This window comes from Numida meleagris, chromosome 2 (assembly GCF_002078875.1).
Source record: "Numida meleagris isolate 19003 breed g44 Domestic line chromosome 2, NumMel1.0, whole genome shotgun sequence".
Classification (NCBI taxonomy): domain Eukaryota; kingdom Metazoa; phylum Chordata; class Aves; order Galliformes; family Numididae; genus Numida; species Numida meleagris.
Window position 1 is genome coordinate 49,212,893 of NC_034410.1, and position 21,220 is coordinate 49,234,112.

General features: G+C 37.3%; 1 protein-coding gene across 10 annotated transcripts in view; it reads left to right on the forward strand.

Moving 5' to 3' along the window:
• LRRFIP2 (LRR binding FLII interacting protein 2) overlaps positions 1 to 15,370 on the forward strand; it is a 54,874-nt gene extending 39,504 nt beyond the window's left edge. For 6 of the 10 annotated variants that reach the window (XM_021385855.1, XM_021385858.1, XM_021385856.1 and 3 more), the window contains 9 exons: positions 2,544 to 2,714; positions 3,217 to 3,309; positions 8,812 to 8,913; positions 9,161 to 9,293; positions 10,595 to 10,644; positions 11,621 to 11,741; positions 12,332 to 12,411; positions 13,554 to 13,658; positions 14,377 to 15,370. In XM_021385855.1, the coding sequence (XP_021241530.1) occupies positions 2,544 to 2,714; positions 3,217 to 3,309; positions 8,812 to 8,913; positions 9,161 to 9,293; positions 10,595 to 10,644; positions 11,621 to 11,741; positions 12,332 to 12,411; positions 13,554 to 13,658; positions 14,377 to 14,487 (966 nt within the window). In that variant the 3' untranslated portion in view covers positions 14,488 to 15,370. Of the gene's footprint in view, positions 1 to 2,543; positions 2,715 to 3,216; positions 3,310 to 5,072; positions 5,166 to 8,811; positions 8,914 to 9,160; positions 9,294 to 10,594; positions 10,645 to 11,620; positions 11,742 to 12,331; positions 12,412 to 13,553; positions 13,659 to 14,376 lie in introns of all 10 variants that reach the window. The other 4 variants (XM_021385860.1, XM_021385853.1, XM_021385862.1 and 1 more) reach the window with 3 other exon arrangements.

Genomic DNA, 21,220 nt, shown 5'->3' on the forward strand with positions numbered 1-21,220 from the left:
CATTTGGGTCTCGCCACAGAGGCATATTTGCACAGCCCTTTGGCTTTGCTAATATTGGTGGTATTTCTTCTTAGATATGGGTTACATAAAGAGTTTTATTATCTATTTTCATTCCAGCCCGTTTCCACTGTTTCATCCTCAGGCATCCCAGTGCCTCATCCAGGTGTTTCAGAGACTCTTCCAAATCCTTATTATTTCTTGCAAAACTGGAAGATGACTGAAAATGCATGTAATTTTTTCACCATAGGGAACGTGATGCTTAAATAAATCATGAAATCAGTAACTGCACAAAATGAAGCTATGGTAACTTAAGCTAGTGGAGAACATAGCATAAAAATTGTACAGGAATATTTCTCCAATGCAAAAAGAAAAAAGTATTTTCTCATGTGGCTGGTTTAATCTCAAAAGCTTCTCAGGTGTATTGATCACTACTTAGACAGAGAGATTTAACAATGTACTGTATAGTTCTGGCGGATTTTGCTACAAGTATTCATACCTGATTCAGAACATCTGTTGCTATATCCTGAAGTCAAACTTGCATAGCCTACCAGCACAGAAGGGTAGGTGTGGTATTTAAGGACATCATGATGAGGTGATGGGTTGATGGTTGGACCAGATGATCTTAGTCCTTTCCAAGCTTAATGATTCTATGAGATAGTCTTCCCTTTAAAAAAGGGACAGTTCCAGAGATGTCTTAGTAAGATTCAATTTTTTTAATCGATCAGAGACTCTTAAGCATAGCTTCTTTTCTTTCTTGGAAACAATTGCCACTGTTCTATCTCAAAACCAATTTATTCCTCTACTATAAGTGAAGATTTCTCTGCATTAACTTGCTGATTAATTATATTTTAATTTGATCTTTTAAGCTCCAAGCAAGTCTTTTTTAAGGCTGTTAGGCATCTGTTTCACTAATCATTATGTTTGCTTTTTGCTTAGTTGTAGATGACTAGTGTTCTGGAGCATGTGGCATAAAATAAGAGAGATGTGGATTTGTTAATGTGTGGGGTCATCTCATTGCTGTTTTCAGCTGCCTGAAAGGAGATGTGGAGAAGACAGAGCAGACTCCATACAGAGGCAAACAGTGGTAGGGCAAGATGCAACAGACAAAAGTTGCATTGAAACAAGAGAAATTCCAATCTGACTTCAGGAAAGAGTTTTCACAAGGAAGGTAGTCAAACACTAAAATAAGTTATCCAGTCAAGTTGTACAGTCTGCATCCCTGGAGATGATTCCAAAATGAACTGGAGAGAGCTCTAATCAATGTGATCTTGGCCCATCTTTAATTAGGAGGTTAGGCCAGATGGCATTCAGGGACCTCTGCCAACATTCATTGCTATATGATTCCACTCAACACACTCAAAGAAATGATAGGCATTTTTTTTCTAGCATTTTTGTTCTTGCTTTTGTTAAATCTGTTAAAGATAGAAGTACTGTATCATTCATCTTTTATCATTCATTTTATTTTCCTTTTTCCTCCAAATTGAATTATTCTTTGAAAATCTTGGAAAGGTTTACTGTCTCTTGATGTTTTGTTCTACCATTTATTACAGGATTTGTCGTGATTACGTAATTACATTTTTAAATCTAAAATTTGAATTATCTGAATGTGCTTATAAGTGGTCTTTATTTTTTCATTATTTGCTTGTATCTCATCCTGAATCTTCTTTGCTACTTGTTATTTTCTGTCTCCCGGATGATAATAATACCTTTCTTAGTACTTCTTGTGTTGTCTGTTCTGATCTTTAGCCTATCTGGACATCTCTGGAATTGTTTCTTCTGGAGTTTCTAAAATACTGTATTTCTCAGCACAAAATTCCAGAATTCAATTTATTGAACTGATAGGTATTAATTTATATAATCATGATAGAATAATGAAAGGGAAAATATGCACTTTAAGGATGGCTTCCTAAAAATGAAGGCTTACTGTAACGTGGATGAATAATTAAACATACATGTTATGATACTTGTGCATGACTTCGTATTTCTTAGAAAATTGTATTTATTCTACTTTTTAAAAATAGGAAAAAAAAACAGTTTAAGCAGATGTAAGCATAATTGCTGAAAAGATGTGTCTACCTTTAAACTTTGAATCTAGATTATAAAGCCCTTCTTAAATAATGAGAATAAAGTTAAAGCTACTCTGAGAGATTTTTCTGTAAATATTTATAATCATTTGTCTGAGTTCTTTCAAATTTGTTGCTGTATTCTGAGGTGTTTTCATGTGCATGCACTGAATATGTAGTAAATAATATAGTGATAATGCTTTGTTCCTATGTTGTGACGGTTGCAAAGCAGAAAATGCCAAGTGAAATACTACCCTATAATTTTCATACTTGTGTTATGATAATTATCAGTTGCTGTCTATAACATAACCTGAATAATGGAAATTAAACTTTATATCCATAAGGATGTCTCACAAATAATAGATTAGAAACAAAAATAGTTGCAGAATTTGACTGTGTAACAGTTAACACTTTAATTTTTTTTTATTAAAGCAATTAATAAAAAAATTAGACAAATGTAACCCTTTCTACTACCTGTAGGATTCGCTAGCTGAAGTTGAAGAGAAGTACAAGAAAGCTATGGTTTCCAATGCTCAACTAGACAATGAGAAAAACAACTTGGTGTACCAAGTGGATACTCTAAAGGATGTCATTGAAGAGAAAGAAGAGCAAATAGCTGAGTACCACAGGGAAAATGAAGAGAAGACAAAGGTACTGATTTTTGAGGTGGTTTTCTTTTTTGTTTTTGTTTTTGTTTTCTGCTCTACAAAGACAGTTCGTAGGAAGCCACAACTTCTTAGTAAGAAGCAGTCAAAAACCTCTGGATTAACTGAAGAATCTATCCAAATACTAAAGCAAAATATTCATTTGAATTGAATAGGACAAGTTTGGTCACGATTTCTTGGAAACAGAATATCTATGTGGCAGTTTTTTTCAAGCAATACGTAGATAAACTTGGTATCATTAATATTATGCATAAACCTTTATATAGAGTCTTTTCTCTCTATTCCATATGTTGTTAATTTTCTGTACAGTACGTGTCTGGGCAATTTACCTAAAACTTAATCTGTGGTTTTTAGGCGTTCTGTAGTTAGAATTTCTTAAGTTGTTACAGGGGTTTCTCATGTTAAGATAGACTAGTAACGTTTTTAACTTAAATGTAATTAAGGTGCATGTCAAACCACAATGAATAAACATCATGAATTTGATACAGGAATTGGAAAGACAGAAACACACATGCAGTGTTCTACAGCATAAGCTGGATGAACTTAAAGAGGGCCTTCGACAGAGAGATGAATTGATAGAGGTATGTTGATGTGAGGTAACTGCATGATGGAACTTGTACAAATAAAATCAGTGTAAGATTTGAAGAGGAATAGTCATCACACACAAAATTAGCTTAAATATTAACTGCCATTTTTAATAAAGAATTTATCTTGTTTTAGAGGATAGAATTTAAGCTATCAGTCTCTTAGCTTATAACGTTTAAAATGTTCCTGAAAGATTTTCAAGTGTATTATGTATTAGAAAATCCTTTATTTGTGCGATAACCATGATTCTCACATGGATGTTCCTTGTACTTTTACTTTCTTGTGAGGACAGAGATAATGCTTGTATGACCAAAATCTCTTCACACAACTAGAAGTTCTGAAGCATGGATAGTATAAATTATTATTCTTTGCTTTTCCCCAAAATTTCCATTTCAGCTTTTTCTTACTTTTTGTGACCATCAGCCACTGGAGTTTTCAGTGGTCAATGTTTGCTTGCTTTCCAGTCAAGCATAAATACAGCAACATTGGTCAACGTGTTACTCAGTCATAACCATGTTGCTGTTTTTTTCTTTTGTCGTATAGTACTACACTTGAAATATATAGATTAAAATATCTGAAAGCAGTCAGCAAGTATACTTCACTTCCTGGATGCTTGATTCAAACATTCTTTATGCTTTCAAGAGAGTTTTCTATTTTGTTAAACACTAGTAAAACCACTTGTCAAGAGAAGTGTGTAAAAAGCACTAAAACAAGTGCTTTTTGCCAGTTTAACTTAACTAGTTCCTAAAATAAATATAGTTCTGTAGATATAATCGTACAGTATAGGTAACGGCTTATTACTGTCGTTGTCTACTAAATTTTGAGTATCAGCTGATAATGAATCTTCTGCATTAGTTCATCTTTTCTTATTGTTATGTCGTGTGCATTTACTATTATTTCAAGTTTCTTTGCTGAACAGTATTGGATATTGCAACTTGTCTATTAATTGTGCACAAACTTCTTACTGGTTTTGCCTAATGTTGCAATGCTTTGAAGGCTGATTACATGAAGGATGTATTACATATATGTAATACTCTCCTCAGCAGTTAATTCTAGATTTTTAAAAATTTTTTGTTTAATAGTCAGTATCTTGCAAACATCATCTTTTAAATGTATTGACTAAAAGGTAGGTTTATGTTTATTAAATAAAGTATTTATATTTTGCCACCAGTGGTAGACAAATTTTTTTGAATACAAGTACAGGCTAAAAATCTATTAAAGTTTCTTGCATACTATCTTTCATAGTTCAAGTTTGCTATGTGGCAGTAACTTTCCTAATGTATTTAATTATGTGGTTCCTCTCAGGTCTTACTCCATAAACAAGATTGTTTTAGTTAACAGTGTGTGTACCTGTGGAGGGGTTAGGGGGAGATAGCAGGTGGGATGGAACATTCACTTCCAAACAGTACTTAAAGGTATCTGGGAACTACCACATAATAATTGTTCATCTGAAGAAAGCTTGTTATCCTCAAGCTACAGTGGGATCTGTTACTGAAGAACAGTAGTGCTAGCTGTACAGAATTCTGCCCTTGACATGAAGTAATGGAATAAAATTACAGTTCTTTTGCATGAATTCAAACAAAAAATATTATGCTACACCTAGTCACACCCTTTTCTTTAACCTCATGTTCATACACTCTTTGGTTGGCTTTTACTGTTTTATTTCCTAATCGCTATTCAAATGTGAGTTTTTTTGTTTTTTTCCTCATTTCTTACTTGTCTTTCCTCTTTTATTCTTCCCTTATACTATTTACTACAGGAGAATCAACGCATGCAGCAGAATATAGATTGCATAACCAAAGAGGTGTTTGAGCTCCAGGAGACAATTAATTGGAAAGATAAAAAAATAGGGGTAGGAAACAAATACGGGGGCAAAAGTGTTTTTTTTAATTTTAGACATAGACTAATTCCCCTCCTCCTCCCAAGGAATGCTGTGTACTCCAAAGAAATGAAGGCCACTCCCAATTTAAATATTTAAAACGTTTTGCAGTCGTCTTGTTCAAGGGAGAAAATTAGCTCCACTTTTGTTACTTGCGTAATGGTGAATAATGCTGATATATACAAAATATGTAATGAACTGTTACACGTATTTTTTTTGCAGAACGTTTTTAATCTGTAGTCAAGACTTGTGAAAGTAACTGTTTCCTTATCCTTAACAGATACAAAAATTGTTCCTTTACACTGATCCACAGATACATGGCATTGATACAGTTTTACACAGAATTGAATTGATTTTTAACTCTTTTAGTCTTCATGAAGGTAAATTAAATTTTTCAAAACCTGAACAGAGTTCAAACCTTGCTAGTGATTTGGCTGCTACCTTTATTGCCATCTTAGCAGTTTGCCTAAGAATCAGTGGATTTTTAAATGGTCTGCTTTCCACTATTTGGAATAGTGGAAAACCCAGGGAGCTGCAGGTGCTGAGGATTAAAATGCAGAGAAGTCTCAGTGAATGCTTGTTAAGCTTGCATTTAGGATACCAAGTGCTAAGATATGCATCCAGACTTGAGTTGAATTCTTCGGCCACACATACATATTTCCGTATTGCGCTCCTGATTCTTCTAGGGCCTTAGTTTGGATACAGTACTGAACCAGGCTGACTGTTACCACCTCTTGGAACTGAGAGTTGAAATTGAAACACTGGCTGTATCAGCTCTTTTCAGGAGTATCTCTGGGGTTCCTGTGTAGCAAGAAAGGTGGTACAGCAAGAATGGAGTCACAGATAATGGAGTTAAACAGATAATACAATTCAGTCAGGGTTTGTCAGCTTTGCTTCTGGGCAGTCAAACTGGAAAAGCTGCCTCAGAGTCAGGCTGACCCTAAGAAATAGTTACATGGCCCTGGATTTGTGGCTGTTCTGGACTACAAGTAAATTTTCTAGTGGTAAGAGGGAGTTAACTCTGGTTAGTCTTCAGAAGGGAAATGCCTTTTAGTCACTTCAGGGTTGTTTCTATCAAGCTAATTTTATACCAGGATTTTGACTTATTCAGATTTCTTTGAATATTAATGTATTTGCTGGAGCTCAAGTCAGAGTGAAAAGTTATCTTCAGCTTGCAGTGCCCAGGTTTGTTTAAAAAAAAAAAAAAAACAAAGCTCTTCACATCATTTTTATTGTGTTTCATTCCTTCAAACCATACTGCAACCCTCTCCTCCATCATAAAAATAGTATTCAACTTTTAAAGTTTATTTTTTGTGAACATCCTCCAGGAAGTTTTTTTTATTCTTTGAATTAACTGATCATATTTCTTCCATATTTACCCTTCATTACCTCTATGTACCGGACTGTCTCAGTTTCTGTTTTTTTCTTTCAAATACCTCACTGCAGTTAGTGCAGAAGCTATTACTTATCTAATGTTCAAAGAACTAAAAGCTATCTTGACAATTATTTTTTCCTTTAGTTCCTGCAGACAGTCACAAAGTAAAAAGCTAAAAAACTTTCCTCTCAGTTTCTGTTCTCATCTCAAACTTAAAATCTCCTAGTTCTTGAAATGTAATAATGCCACTGTCTTTTTTTTCCCTCACATTACCTAAAACATTTACATCTTTTTCTTAGCCCACAATTTTTGTCTTTCTCCCCAGTACTGAGTCATCTTGCTAATTTTACTCTATTCCAGTTTCTGAATTTCTGAAGCTTTGCAGAGGGGTTAGTTTGGCTTAGAATTATAACCTGCTTCTAAAACGTATGCAAGACTGATGGTACCTCAGAGGAAGGAAGAGAGGCAAGCAGAACAAAGATAGCATGACTTGTTTTACCCATGCCTCCTTATATTATCCTGTTTCTACAAAGTAAACGAAATTTGCAGTTGTACTTAGTTTTAAATGTGGTCAATTTGAAGACATTGAACAAAACTTTCAGGTTAGATTATTACTGAAATATACAGCGGTTTTAGTCTAGTACGTGCGTGACCAATTTGCAATAAGCAATGTTGTGTCTGAGTTTGGTACAGATTTCATGAAGGTTTTTGGAATATTTAATAAGTAGCACCCTAGACAAACATGCTTTTTACCAGACAGTCAGATTTTAATCATATTGGTATGTTAAAACATATTTGCAGAGTTCAATTGGCCTGAATTTATTATTATTGTTATTTTAATTTTCCCAAGAGAAGAATTGCAATAGTACAACATCTTGTGTAAAATCCATGTCATATCATAACTCTCAGGCATATGAAAACTAGCAGTTTTACTAAGATTTCTCAGTTTTGAGTAGCTATTATTAATCTCTCTATAGACAGAGGTCCATGGTTAAACAATTTCCTGATTGTCGACACTTTTATTTATTGGGAGAGGATAGAAAGGGTGATCTAGGAAGGCCAGTGGCATCACAGGGCACTGCCAAGGACACAGGTTCTGCATCTGCAATGTGGCTTTAGGCCTCTGTGTCCACACTTCCATATGGGTGAGCATAAAACACCTATCCCCACCCCACCCCTGTGTGCTTCAAAAATGGCAAAGTCATCTTTAAGTGGAACACAAAACAGTGTACTGATTAAGGTTCTTCACACTCATGTTGTTACAAAGATATAGTATGGGTCTGGAAGTGAAAGGACATCTTATAAATTCTATATTTTAAATGTTACATACCGATTATTAAAGTTCAGCGTACTGCAGTTGTTATGTGGAGCAATTACAAACAATGCAGTGGTATTCACCTTCATTTCTTTCTTGTTATCATTCCTTCCTAAATGCATGATGCAAAGTTTAGTTAAATAACTTTATTGGGAAAATTTGTGCATGTTTTTGCAGTTGCTGTGTAGTCAGGATTATTTGTAATGCATGCAATATTGAGCTTGAATGGAATACTGGGATCCTGCCCAGTCAAGCGAAAATGTCTGATTAACTGCCAAGTAACAGAGCTGCAGCTTAGTTAGGTAGGCAGACCCATCTATGTCCATATGTTGTGCTTTTAGCTGTGATCCTTTCTTGTGCTGGAGTAGTACTGCTCGTGCTTGTTTCTGCTTTTCTGTAAAAGTGATTACTTTGCTTATAAAAGGTTCTTAGTACAAATAACCTAGACTTTTAAGTGGATGACAGACTTGATATGTGCAATGGTTCAGTGAGGTAAGATTTCTATTTCTATGCCCTGTAGAAGTTAAAGAAATTATCTCAATGAGTGTGATGTTTTAAGATCTGTGACATCTGAGTTCCAGCAAATTTTATTTCTGGCCATGTTAAGAAGAATGACTTACTCTTTTGGTGTTTAGCTTAGTTTATCAAAAACTATCAAAACCAAAATATTCTAAATAAGCTCTATTATAGAATTTACTAAGACCCCTCTGGGGACAAATTTGTCCTGAGAAACATGGCAATGAGGCTACATGTGTGACTTGCAAAATGCAGTTATTAGATGTTAGATATAGATACATTTTACATACATAAAATACCCCTTTTAATTTCTTTCATTAAGATTTTTTATTTATTTTTGGAAAATCTTTCTTCTATCTATCATCATCTTTTTCTCTGTGCCATTCTTTTTCTTGCTATCTGCCTGAACCCAGGCCCTAGAAAGACAGAAAGATTACTTTGACTGCATTAAGAATGAGCGAGATGAGCTCAGAGAGGAGTTGGCTGACCTGAAGGAAACAATGAAGAGAGGAGAGGTATGTTGGTAGTAGCTACTTTACAGTATCAGAAATCCAGCAATGGGGCATGAAATCAAGGTCAATGAAAAGAAGGAAGAATGGTTACTATTCTTGTGCAGTCTCAATAAGTGACCTTGGGGTCGGTCAGATGGAGTGTTTTATTGTAGCTGTTTCAATCTCTTCAAGAAACCTTTTCAAAAACATTCTGTACAGTTATGTTTTAGCAGTGGTCTTGTATGAGTACCAAATTCTCTTGTATTTTCAGAAACATGGATTAGTTATAATCCCAGATGGCACACCAAATGGTGATATAAACCATGAATCAGCAGTTGGTGCAATAACAGTTGTATCACAGGAAGCTGCTCAAGTCTTGGAATCTGCAGGAGAAGGACCACTAGGTAAAAATATGCAAAAATAGAGTTAATGAGGTCTGCTTGCTTTCTGTTCCCAGTAGTATATTTCTGTGGTTGTAAACCACAAACCTGTTAGGCTTCTGGGGTACATAATTACACTATTTTTAAGATTGTGGCTTTTTTTATTTATGCTGTGTAAACAGACATGCATCTTTTCAGTAAAAAAAATAAAAATAAAAATGATGTGCTTTGGCATTTGTAGTCGATGAGATTTTTTTGGTCCAATTTCTGTTTTACTATGATTGGAAAATATCTAAGACTTGCCTAGAAGTGTATTCTTTGGATTAATCTATTTTCCGTGGTGTTTTGTGGTGCAGAGGGTATGCATGTATAATCAGTTTTTATGAAGTACTATATTTGAGCCTTTACTAGCATAAAGCAAGTGCAGATTTTCATTGCATTTGCTAGGGAAAAAAATCCACAAGTTTTAAAAAGTCAAATAGCGATAAAGATAACAGATGTCTTTTTTTTCTTTTTCCCAGACCTCTATTTTAGCTTTTTAGCATAGTTTAAACAAGTTATTCTGTGCGTAGCCAATACCCTGTAAAACTGTTAGTTAACATGCGGATAAATTTCTCTAAACACTTGCATTATATTTGCATATGATGTTTAATAATTAAGTGTTGTTTAGACAGAGACTGGACTTGATACGTGTTTCTGTTGTGAAATACATGTCTTTAGGCTTTGTTACTGTCAAAGTTATAATTTCCATGTAAACTGCTATAGTCGTTACATTTCATTATCTGACAGGGTATTTTGTAGCTATTACTGATCTCCTAACTGATTTGAGATTTTGAAACATTCCTGTGGGACCTTTCCCAAATACTTTTCTGTAGTTTGAGAACAGAAACTATAAAACTTTCTATACAAGCCTACTGCTATACCTGAAGAGAGAGCAATCTTTAAGAATAAGACAAGGAGAACAGTATGCAACCAGGAATAAAACGCATTGGAAATGGCTGCTCTATACATTGAAACAGAGCTGTGTTTTATTATTTAAAACCAGTCTTCACTTGACGTCGTGGTTGTTAATTTACTTTGAAGAATTACTAAACTCAGAGCTCTTTCTTCTAGAACTGTTATACTAATATACTTAACAATTAAGTATTTTTTCATTTTTCTGCTATTAACTGAAAAGCATTGTTATTATTAGGGAGACATCAAGGTTTTGTTCTCCTAGTTTTATTAGCTTTGTTTGAAGAACGTTTTACTTCAGAAACAAAAGTTACAAGAAATAGATACTTACTTAAAGATTCATATTTTCTAATTCAATTATCTTGTTTTAGATGTCCGGCTACGAAAATTGGCTGGAGAAAAGGAAGAATTATTGTCCCAGGTAAAAAAAAAAAAAAAAAAAAAATACTGGTTATTTTCAGAAATACGCCTTTTGTGTATCCTTTTACAGGATATTAATAAAGTAGCAGTAAACAAATATAGGCACCTTTTGATTACGCACCAGTACTTGAGCACTGAAAATTAGACTGAATATTTGACTTGTAAATTGTCTGACTGCCAGGAATTATCAGCTCCTTTCATTAGTGTCTTTATCAGTGTGACTTGGATCTTGGTTGTTAAAGAGCCCTCATTTCAGTAACTGACATCTAATTTGCTGCTCACTCTGTTTCTGGCACTACAGGAAAAAAAGTGTTAAAACAAAAGTTTAGTGCACATAGGTTTCTTTTTGGTCTTACCAAGAAATACTGAATTCAGTAAAATACAGTTCTCAGAAGCTCAAGCATATTTCTGCCAAGTTGCTGAGTGGTAATAGTGTACTATTTCTTTAATCACTTCAGTTACATAAACAGAAGGTTACTATTACCAAAGTAGCTGTGTTTTAATGCAGTTTCAATATTGAGAAGAGCTCAAGAAAAGGTATCCAGTGAGTATTTCTTAAAAATACTAGTTTCTCTGCTTCTAGTTGAACATATCATAAATACAAAAAATATAAAATGATGTTGTCAACATCTGTTTTTGCTGAGAATGTGCCTACATCTTATATGCATAAAAATATGTGTAACTATAGCCATAAAAGTGTAAAAAATCAAAAGATTTGATTTATATCATGAATGGGGATTTTGCAACTCCCGTTGCAAAGATGACTTGCAGATGGCCCTCCCCTGGAACAGTGGGGAAAGGACTGCACAGGCAGATGTCTGGGAATGGATTCCCTGCCTCTCCTGCATGGCTCTGCTACTCCCACTTGCAGAATTGTATCAACAAGTGGCATCTCAGGACTGCTTGGCCTCACTGAATGTTTAGGTGTACTACTACTGAATTTCTGTGTTTTTAACAAAGTGAAACTTGTGTTTCAGGTTAGAAAACTGAAGATGCAGTTGGAAGAAGAAAGACAGAAATACTCTAAAAGTGATGGAATGAATCCAGACATAGTAGGCTTAGAGAATGGCTCTGACTTGCAACTAATTGAAATGCAGAGTACGTATATGGTTACTGTTCAAAGGTATTCTTACTGAGGAGATGAAGCTGACTACCTTTTCCTGTACTGTTATGCAGTGGTAGTATTGTGAACAGATACGTTATTGAGCAGGTATTTTTTTCATTGGTGTGACTCCTTGCAGGAAATCTCTCACTGTATAATACCTCTAAAAAATATGTATTTATATGTGGTTAGCTGGTTCTCTGTTGACAGTCTTGCCTAGAATGGGTGCCAGTACTTGAACAAATGCATTTTTTTAGCTTTTAGAATTTCAGCTTAATTGTTTCTGTTAATATGTTCTGATTGTTTTGTTTGATACAGAAACTTATTTAAGACCTTATCATTCCCTAAAGCAAAATACGAAAAGGTACTAAAATATAGTATGAAATTCAGTGTTGCTTCCTAGAAGCATTATGCTGCTTTCCATTCCAAGCTAGCTATTTCTTCAGCTGAATATTTTATTCATTTAACAGGTTGTCATATACCTGAATATAAGTAAAATGGTCTTTTTAATGAATTTGAATTAAAGGGAATATTGACAGTATAGAGAACTACTTTGACAAATGTGTTCTTGTCAATTTTTGTCTAGGAGATGCCAACAGACAAATTAGTGAATACAAGTTTAGACTTTCAAAAGCTGAACAAGATATAACCACCTTGGAACAAAATGTAAGTGCATCTTTCTTCAGATTTATTTATATCGCTACACTTCTTCTGCAAACTTTTACAATACTTTTTTCAAGACAACCTGTGAAAACATATTTCATAACTTGATTTACTACTTGTTCTTCAGTTTATACAGAACAGTGTTACATTTGTATTTTCTTCCTATTTCCTGCAAGTAAACAGCATAGTCGAATCATAAAAGAAAATACAGAGTTAATTTACTAAGATATGAGCATTCAGCCAAATGTAAAAAGGGTCTGAATCTATCATTTTAAGAAAATCCATTTATGTTAGTTTAATTGTAAGAAGGTAGTATTTGACTGTGGGACACACTCTTAGAAATTCAGGAATTTTAGCATATTAACTAAGCATGACTAAATTGGTATAGGTGAGTATCATGGTGGTATAATGCAGCATCTCTGCAGATCACTTGAAAATCATTTAAAGGATTATAATGTGACTCAGAGGTGCACAATTGCACTCTTGCACAGCAGTGGATAATTACCCTGTCCTGTGGATTTGTGGGTAGCAGGGAGCTAAAAAGAAAACAATCTAGCAAGTGAACTTCATAATGTGCGGGTCCAAACCGGGATTTGTCTTGAGTCCACACTTTCCTGTTGAAGTCTGTACTTCAGCTTAAGATGTCTTGCATCATGTTACGAACCTTTCTTCTTTGCACTTTCATGTGGTCTCTGCTTTTTAGCTTTCCAGGGTTTGTATTAATTCCTGTGTATGCCCCAGTTCTTTATTTTACAGACTCCTCTCTCTGCTTAGTTCAGTGCCTTTTCATATCATCTGAAATATTTCCTATACTATGTTCCATTCTCCACTGCTTCCTGTAACCTTTGCCAGGAGGAGACCAGCAGTGAAGGGTGTTGGAAGTTCTGCACGCCATTTTGTTGTTTTTAGCTTCTTGTTTTGGTGGTAATAGTGTTTTTTTGTTTGTTTTTTGTTTTAAACACCTTGAAGTTATGACTGCTGCTAGACACATTTAAACCTCCTCTTTCCATACAGAGATACTGTGGATAATTCACAGGATGCCTTGTGTTAGTGTTCCTTTAGAAATGGAAGAAGAGCTGGTGGTAGGTGAGCTCAGAGTGGAACACCTTGAGTAATTGTTCCTTTTGTCTTGTTTGGGTTTGCAGATTGGACGGCTGGAAGGACAGGTTGCAAGGTATAAAAATGCCGCAGAAAATGCAGAAAAAGTGGAAGATGAACTCAAAGCTGAAAGGAGGAAGCTTCAGCGAGAGGTAATTTACTTGATTCCCTTGTCTTGAATTTTTAGTCTTGAACTGCACTGTCTTTTGTGTCTAAGCTCTCTTTTTAGTAATCTTCTGTTACAGCTTTCAAGTGTTATCAGAAGGCCTCTGACTCTTGGTGCTGCATTCAGAGGACAACTGTAGCACATGAAAGTAGTACTAAGTACCATTCAATGCCGTTTTGTCCTTGAAAGAGAGGATCTGAAGTTATATTTTCTTCTGAATGTGGTAACTTGTGTATCTTAAATTAATCCTTCCATAAATAGTACTGAGGAGCCAATCCTCCCATAATCAATTCACCCTAGGAAGTTTTCATCACACACCTCACAAAGAGCTGGAAAGAACATGCTTGCCTCGGAGCTACTGCATGACTCCTGTGATGCCTGCTACCCATGGGAGTATGTCTCCATCAACTAATGACTGGTGGAGAGGACCTTACCTTTCAATTGCATGTAATGGGAAGCTGTTTGGTGATGACAGTGTTTCATGTTCAAATTGCTTCTGTATTATTATGTTAACAGTTGAATTCTCATTCATCTGGCTGCAGTAATGATATGGCTACTCTTCAAGTATCATGCCTTAACTCGCACAGTGTTTTCATAAAGAGTTTAATAGCTATATTTCTGATTTTATTTTCTCTGTCAAGGCTTAAAAACAGCAAAAAGTCCAATTAAATATAGTGATGATAACTTTTGCTTTCATTTTATAGTTGAGAACAGCACTGGATAAGATAGAAGAGATGGAGATGACCAATAGCCACTTAATGAAAAGGCTGGAGAAGATGAAGGCAAATAGGAATGCGCTTCTATCTCAACAGTGAAGTGGAAATTGAAAATACAATGCACTGCTCCTTGAATAACTAGCCCCTAGCTCGTTTTTAAATACAGACTTTCATTGGCACACACTATTTGAACACAGAGTTGTTCAGTGGTGTTTTAGTTTCATAATTAAATGACATACTTCTTTTTGTAACTTATGAGAAAATGAAATGTAGTTTGAATTCCCTTGTGAATAACAGCAATTTTTCTGTAGCATTGAATTCTAGAGTCAAAGCTAGAGCACAATGCTGTTTTTCGACCTAGTGATAGAAAACATTTTCACAACTGCGGAATCAAGTTTACTCACGATCTCTTCTGGCTGCTTTAATGATGCTTGATGCTCAGAGACAACTGCATGAATTCAAGAAGACACTGTATTACTGTATTATAAACTTAACATACGTTTGCTCAAGACATCACACAGCACAAGTGCCTTTTATCTGGTGCAATTTAGACTTCATTGTTGAAATAACCCTTGAAATCCAGATAACATTTTATTTTAAGATACATTTGGCGTGTTCACTGAACTTTATACATTTTGAAAATGCATTTTTGTAAAATATTTAAATTTATAAGAAAATAGGGACTGTATATAAAAATCTGCTTTTTTTTTTTGCATGGGCACATCTGAGTTCTTGATAATTTTGTCAAATACTAGCCCTTGATGCTCTTAGTTTAAGAGTCGATTTTGAAACTTTTGTTGTACACCGTCAATTTGTCATCTGCTGCTTAAATGGGAATTGAAATTTTAGGGTGGGAGGAAGAGTTGGGAAATGTGGCTAAGGAGTTTATTAAACGGACACTTTACTGACCAAAGGCAGATGCTTTGTGTTTTCTTTAAAATGCTGAGGTTCCAACAGAATAAAGTCTTCACAGAACAGTGAATTTTGATCTTTATATTCATAAAAAAGTTTTTTTTGACTTTTTAATCTAAAGGCTTCGAAGTAGTGAGTTTCTATTAATTTTTTTTCCCTAGGCACGTCTGCTACTTCTTGATAATACTGCCATCGAGGCAGTACAAGTTTTTTTGCAACTGTTTTGTGTGTAGCTTGTTCTCTGTGAACAGTGAAAGCTATTAAGAACTTCCACTCTTTTCAAGCTGGCACATCACGTGTGTTACTGAATAATAGCAGTAGTGGCAATTCTCAGCTGATTGTCACAGTGTTAGCCTTTCCTTTAGGCCACCAAGGCCAAACATTTGACCTGAGAGGAATCATTCTTTTGGACTCATCAGGTACTTTCCCGTTGCAAATGGTTGTCTGTCAGTATTTCTCAAGGCAGAATAGATTTCGGGGTATTTGCAATCCAGAGCATTTGTGATTCTGTCTTAATGGGAGCTTCTTTCCAAAGGAACAGCCATCTTTACATTGGAAAAGTGAGTGTACTTTCTTTTTCTTTGGATGTTTTTATGTTTCTTGGACTTAGAAAATGCTTTCCCTGTTGAGAAACATCCTTTAAGTAGCAGATCTTCATAGACTTGTTCACTAATAGGAGCCTATTGTAGTTTGGTGATCATATAAATCATGCTCTTTGCTGTTAACTCTGCTTTCATATTGTGTACTTTCTCAGAAGAAACTATTAGGGTCTTGTTCCTACAGCGTGTATTCTGGAGATTGAGATATTTCAGGGTTTCTGAGAGTGTTCACATGTATGAATCACAGAACTGCAGGGGTTGGGAGCGACCTCAAGAGATCATCAAGACCAACCCCCCTGATAAAGCAGGTACCCTACAGTAGGTCACACAGGTACTAGAAAAAAAATAACCTGAGAAGATATTGGTCTCTCTTGACAGCCTCCTGCAGGAGCGGTAGAAGTTTATAGTGCTTTTGTCTTTACTAGGATAACATCTGGGGATTATGATTTCTATCCCCGCAAAAGTGGGACTTCCAAATAGAGGCAGACCAGTATGATCTGGTCCAGGGTGGTGTGGCACTGGAACAGGTTGCCAAGAGAAGCTGTGATCTCTCTTAAAGTAAACTTAACTGAAGTCTGGAAAGATCAGAATAGTTAGTCTTCAGTCCTGTGGTTCTACTACTGCTAACAGGTGTATGTTAACTTTGAAAAACTGTTGCTTACGTGTCATGAGAGATGTCAGCATTCTGCATGGCATCAGTGGACATTAATGAGATAAAAATTTCTCAGAAGCAGCAGCGTGTGAAGCTCCCAACCCTGATGGTAGCACAGATGCAAGCAGTGTTCAACTCTAGCAGAACGGTGAATGCAACCTCTGGGGAAAGCCAAGAATGGATGCTCATGGCTTCTGGCAGCAAGAGGAAGGCTTCTCTAATAGAGGCTTACAACCATGAAACAGATTGACCACGCTCAGAGGTGAAAGCATCCTTTCTGCTAAAGCATCTGAGCCAACTGACACTCAACTATGCAAGAGGGAGGAAGTGTAGAAAGGTAGTGTCATGTTACTCCCTGCTGACAGGGACAGGCCATCGTCTGGTGAACTACTGCCTAGAGCAGCTTGTTGCTTGCCAGGGGCCCATATCTGGGATGCTGTGGAGTGCTATGAGAGAGCTGGGATCATTGCATAACTACCTGACAGGAGAGCACAAAGAAGATGACCCAGGCTCTTTCCACGGATCCTCAGTGCCAGGACAACAGGCAGTGAACTCTTAGCAGGAATATAGGAGGTTCTGTGGAGTCTCTTCCTTGGAGATCTTGAAAAGCTGCCTGGACATGAGCCTGAGTTACCTGCTCTGGGTAGACCTGCTTGAGAGGGGTTAGAGCAGAGGGACTCAGAGGTTCCCTCCAACCATTCTGTGAAATGGCTAGATAGCATTGCAGGACTTTGTGAAATATTAGTCTTGCTGCAGAGGCACTTAGGAGACAGGTGTCCCCTCATCCTCTCTTTCTGCACTGTGTCCCCTGAGCATCAGCCATTTCAACCAGACTGCTGACCTCTTCCATTTTGGCATCCTGTAGTCTAACTGCACCCTCCAGAGCTCCTGTGTTAAGGTTGTTGCTTCGGTGTAGCCTGTACCTGGGAGCTGATCACCAGCTGAAGAAAAGCATACAATTTCTGCTTCCAGGAATCGGTGTGAATCAGAATTTAGAGATTTACAAACAATTGCATAGAGAAATGTCTCAAGGTGTTTCTGAGACTGCTAGGATTACCATAAAAAACTGTTATGAGAAGAAAAAAAAAATTATTTTATCTTAATAGTAATATAGGCATGGGGGAGAAAAAAAAAGTGTGAGTAACCGGGGATGATCCTTAGATAGCAAAGGTTTCAGCCATTTTAGCTTTTCTTTTCTTACTTAATGGATGGTAAGCTGGACATGGGCCAGCGATGTGCCCTTGCAGCACAGAAAGCCAACTGTATCCTGGGCTCCATCCAAAGCAATGTGGCCAGCAGGTCAAGGGAGGTGATCCTGCCCCTCTGCACTGATGAGACCTCACCTGGAGTACTGCGTCCGGATGTGGAATCCTCAGTACAGGAGGAGAGATGTGGACCTGTTGAAGTGTGTCCAGAGGGCAGCCATAAAAACAATCCACAGGATGGAACACCTCTCCTACGAGGACAGGCTGAGAGAGCCTAGGCTTTGAGGAAACCTGATAGCAGCTGTTCTTTATCTAAAGGCAGCTATAAGAAAGAGGAGGACAGACTCTTCAGCAGTGCTTGTTATGATAGGACAAGGGGAAGTGGTTTCAAACTAAAAGAGCGGAGATTTAGATGGATATGAAGAAAACTTTTTTTTTTATGGTAAGGGCAGTGAGGCACTGGAACAGCAGCAGGTTGCTCAGAGAGGTGGTGGATGCCCCGTCATTGGAGACATTCTTCCTCCCCACAAGCTTGTGGTGGTTATGCTCGATCAGGTGGTAGTGGTTGGGGTTGGATAGAAAGATTCAGTAAGCATTTGGTAAGGGGCTCCAAAGAGCATGCCAGAAACCAGCACCAAGAAGGTAAAGAAAAGCTAAAATTTTGCTGATTTGCTGTTGTTTGTTTTTTTCTTGTTGTTGTCTGTGGGACATCACATAGCAAAATGCATCCTCTGGTGCATCTAATTTGCTCAGCTTTTTATACCAAACCTTGGTGAGGCTGTGAATCCCCACAGGCTCATCTCGTGCCAAAATCCAGACATTCACACCTCAGACTGAGCACTGGGCATCTCCCTCAGATGTTGGAGGGCCGGGGCCCTGCCCTGTGCTGTCAGCTACCCTGGCCTCACTCCCCACAGGCAGGCCAGACCACCATCAGGAAGAAGGGCCAGGCTCTTGCCTCACTGCCTGTGGTACACTTGGCCACCCCAGCTCCCACCAGTTGCTCCCCACCTGCTGCTGCTGCTGGAGCTGGTTACAAGGCCCTGAGTAGCAGTGGAGACTGTGGCTCAGATGGGCCCAGCGTGGTTGAGGGAGCCATAGGATATTCCTTTGTGTGGGGCACTGCTGCATATCTGTGGTGGTGCAGTGACTTCTTTGTGAAGGTGGGAGGCGACAGAGTCCTTGCAAAAGCTGTCTTTAGAAGTCAGAGCTACCTGAAAGAACTCAGAAAAATAAGACATAGGGCAGGGTACAGCCTCCATGCCCGTGGCTGCAAGTGGCCACAAGTGTGGTGCTTTGAGCCAGTGCCGCAATTTGCCCTGTGCTCGTTCTTTTTCATTTCTGATGTGTAATGAGAGGTGTCTGTCTTGCAGCCAGCAGCCCTGTGTGACTGAAGAGCGTCCAAGCCAACAACAGAACTCTAGCTCTGGCTTTGCAGGAATGAAAGCTCAAAGTGAGAGAAGCCTACGATGCCTTTTGCTGTTTAAGGAGGGAGAGTCAATTCCTAAAGCTCCAGATTCTTTATTTACAAACAAAACTTCAATCAGAGCAAGTACAGGCATCTGTTGAGTTATTTTGAACATGTCTTTGTCTTGAAATAATGGTGAAAATCAGAATTTGTTTCAGATGAGCATGAGGTCTTTCTGAACATCAGTGACTCCTGACAAATAAGTGGTTGGTTTTTTTGTTTTTGTTTTTTGTTTTTTTTACACTTTCTCTTATTCTCAAACATACAGAGTTTGATTTTGTGTTGTCTGCTCTTACCAAGAGGCTTTTAAGCAAGCATAGCTATGAACTTTTGTTTTCAGAGAAGAACTTGGGAGTGGATAAATCAGAATTGATTGAGGTGTTCAGGTTGCCAGGGATTAGTATGATTTGTAACAAGGTACGACTGTTACTTGGGGTCTTACCCGCTTTGCGCATGGGAGCAACGCTGCTTGGGCTCAGTGCAACTATCCCAGGGAGCTTGTAGGCTTTTTGGATAGTTCTTGGTGCAAATGGTTTGGGAACTGACTGCTCTCATGCAGACTGTGTGCTTGGTATAAGGTAGATCTAGGGAAGTGGGAGATCAAAGTAATTCAGGCTTAGCACTGTTAAAGCTCTTCTGTACCGGTATAACATATTGCTTCAGCAAGTGTGGAAATGGTCATCTGTTGAAGCATTTGCTAAACTACATATGCCACTGTGACTTTGTTATACGCTTTCCTCAGAACTTTTGATTTTTAAATTAGGAAAACAGTGTATATCTTCTAAATGGGAAGTGGGACATTCAGTACACTTACTTAAAATAGCCAATGCTCTTAAGTTCTGAATCCCAGCAGGTACATCTTGCCAGTTGCAAGGTGATTATAGCATCTAAACTGGCTACGGAGCCATTTTTTAGTAATACATCCTGATACCAGTTGGAATTGTTACACAGTGATCTCTGAGCTATTTCTAACAGGGGCATTTTGAATGCAATTTTTGTCATCGTAACTGTCTCCAGCTAGTCTCTGGCCTGTTCTTTCTGAGTAGACCTTTGATTCTACACCTCACAGTTTTCCCACAAACCCATGTTGTCACAAGGCTGCTTGTTTTTTTCCAGTCTGACACCTCCTAAAACTTACCTGTGTAGCATCTGAAAGCATCAGACAGCAAGAATGAAACGTAAGTTTTAATCTTCATGGGAGCAGTTCATGAATTTTAATTAGAAAATTTCAAGTGATGGGTTTTGTGGACCGTACCACTCTCTGTAGAGTTAAGGTTACCTCTGGAATGTAGTGGAAACAAAACTATGTATGTATGTGTATTCAATTTCACGCTGCATGATCTTTTATACAATAGTCTTTTCTCTCCTGAGAGCCTTAAGGCATGTATCAGTGAAGAGGACGACATGAGGTGTATCAGAAAGTGCACCAAAACCTCATCCTGTTGAAGGATACGCATTAGACTTATCTAATATGCCAAAGTCTAACATACCAAAGAAATTATCAATGATATTTTGGGTTGTTATGTCCTGCACACACCAGCTCAATGTAGCAATAAGCATCTCAGTAGACACTTTTGTCTTAATTTAGTTGCTACAAAACTGCAATTTGCAGGCAAAAGGTTTGTTAGGCCCCCAGGCAAGGTGAGTTTCATTTGCATTGGTTTTGGTCTTGATGAAAGATCCATGAAATTGTTTCTTGGAAGTTGTTCCTAACTTTTGAGAAACAAGAATACGTTCGTGCCCACAAGTCAGGCACGTGGTGTGCAAGGAAGCCTCCCTTGTCATTCACACTCATTTAAATTATGACTGGAATGATTTCTCTATTGCACTGGCACATTTGTAAAACTTATTCTCAGTATAGTTCGTAAACAGTCACTGTGAAAGTATGATGTGAATAATTTTAAACACACAGTAGGTACTGCTGTGTAAAAATGAGCTAATACCATTTTGAAATGAAAAGCAGGAGGAATAGACAGAATGCAAAGCTCTTCTTTGT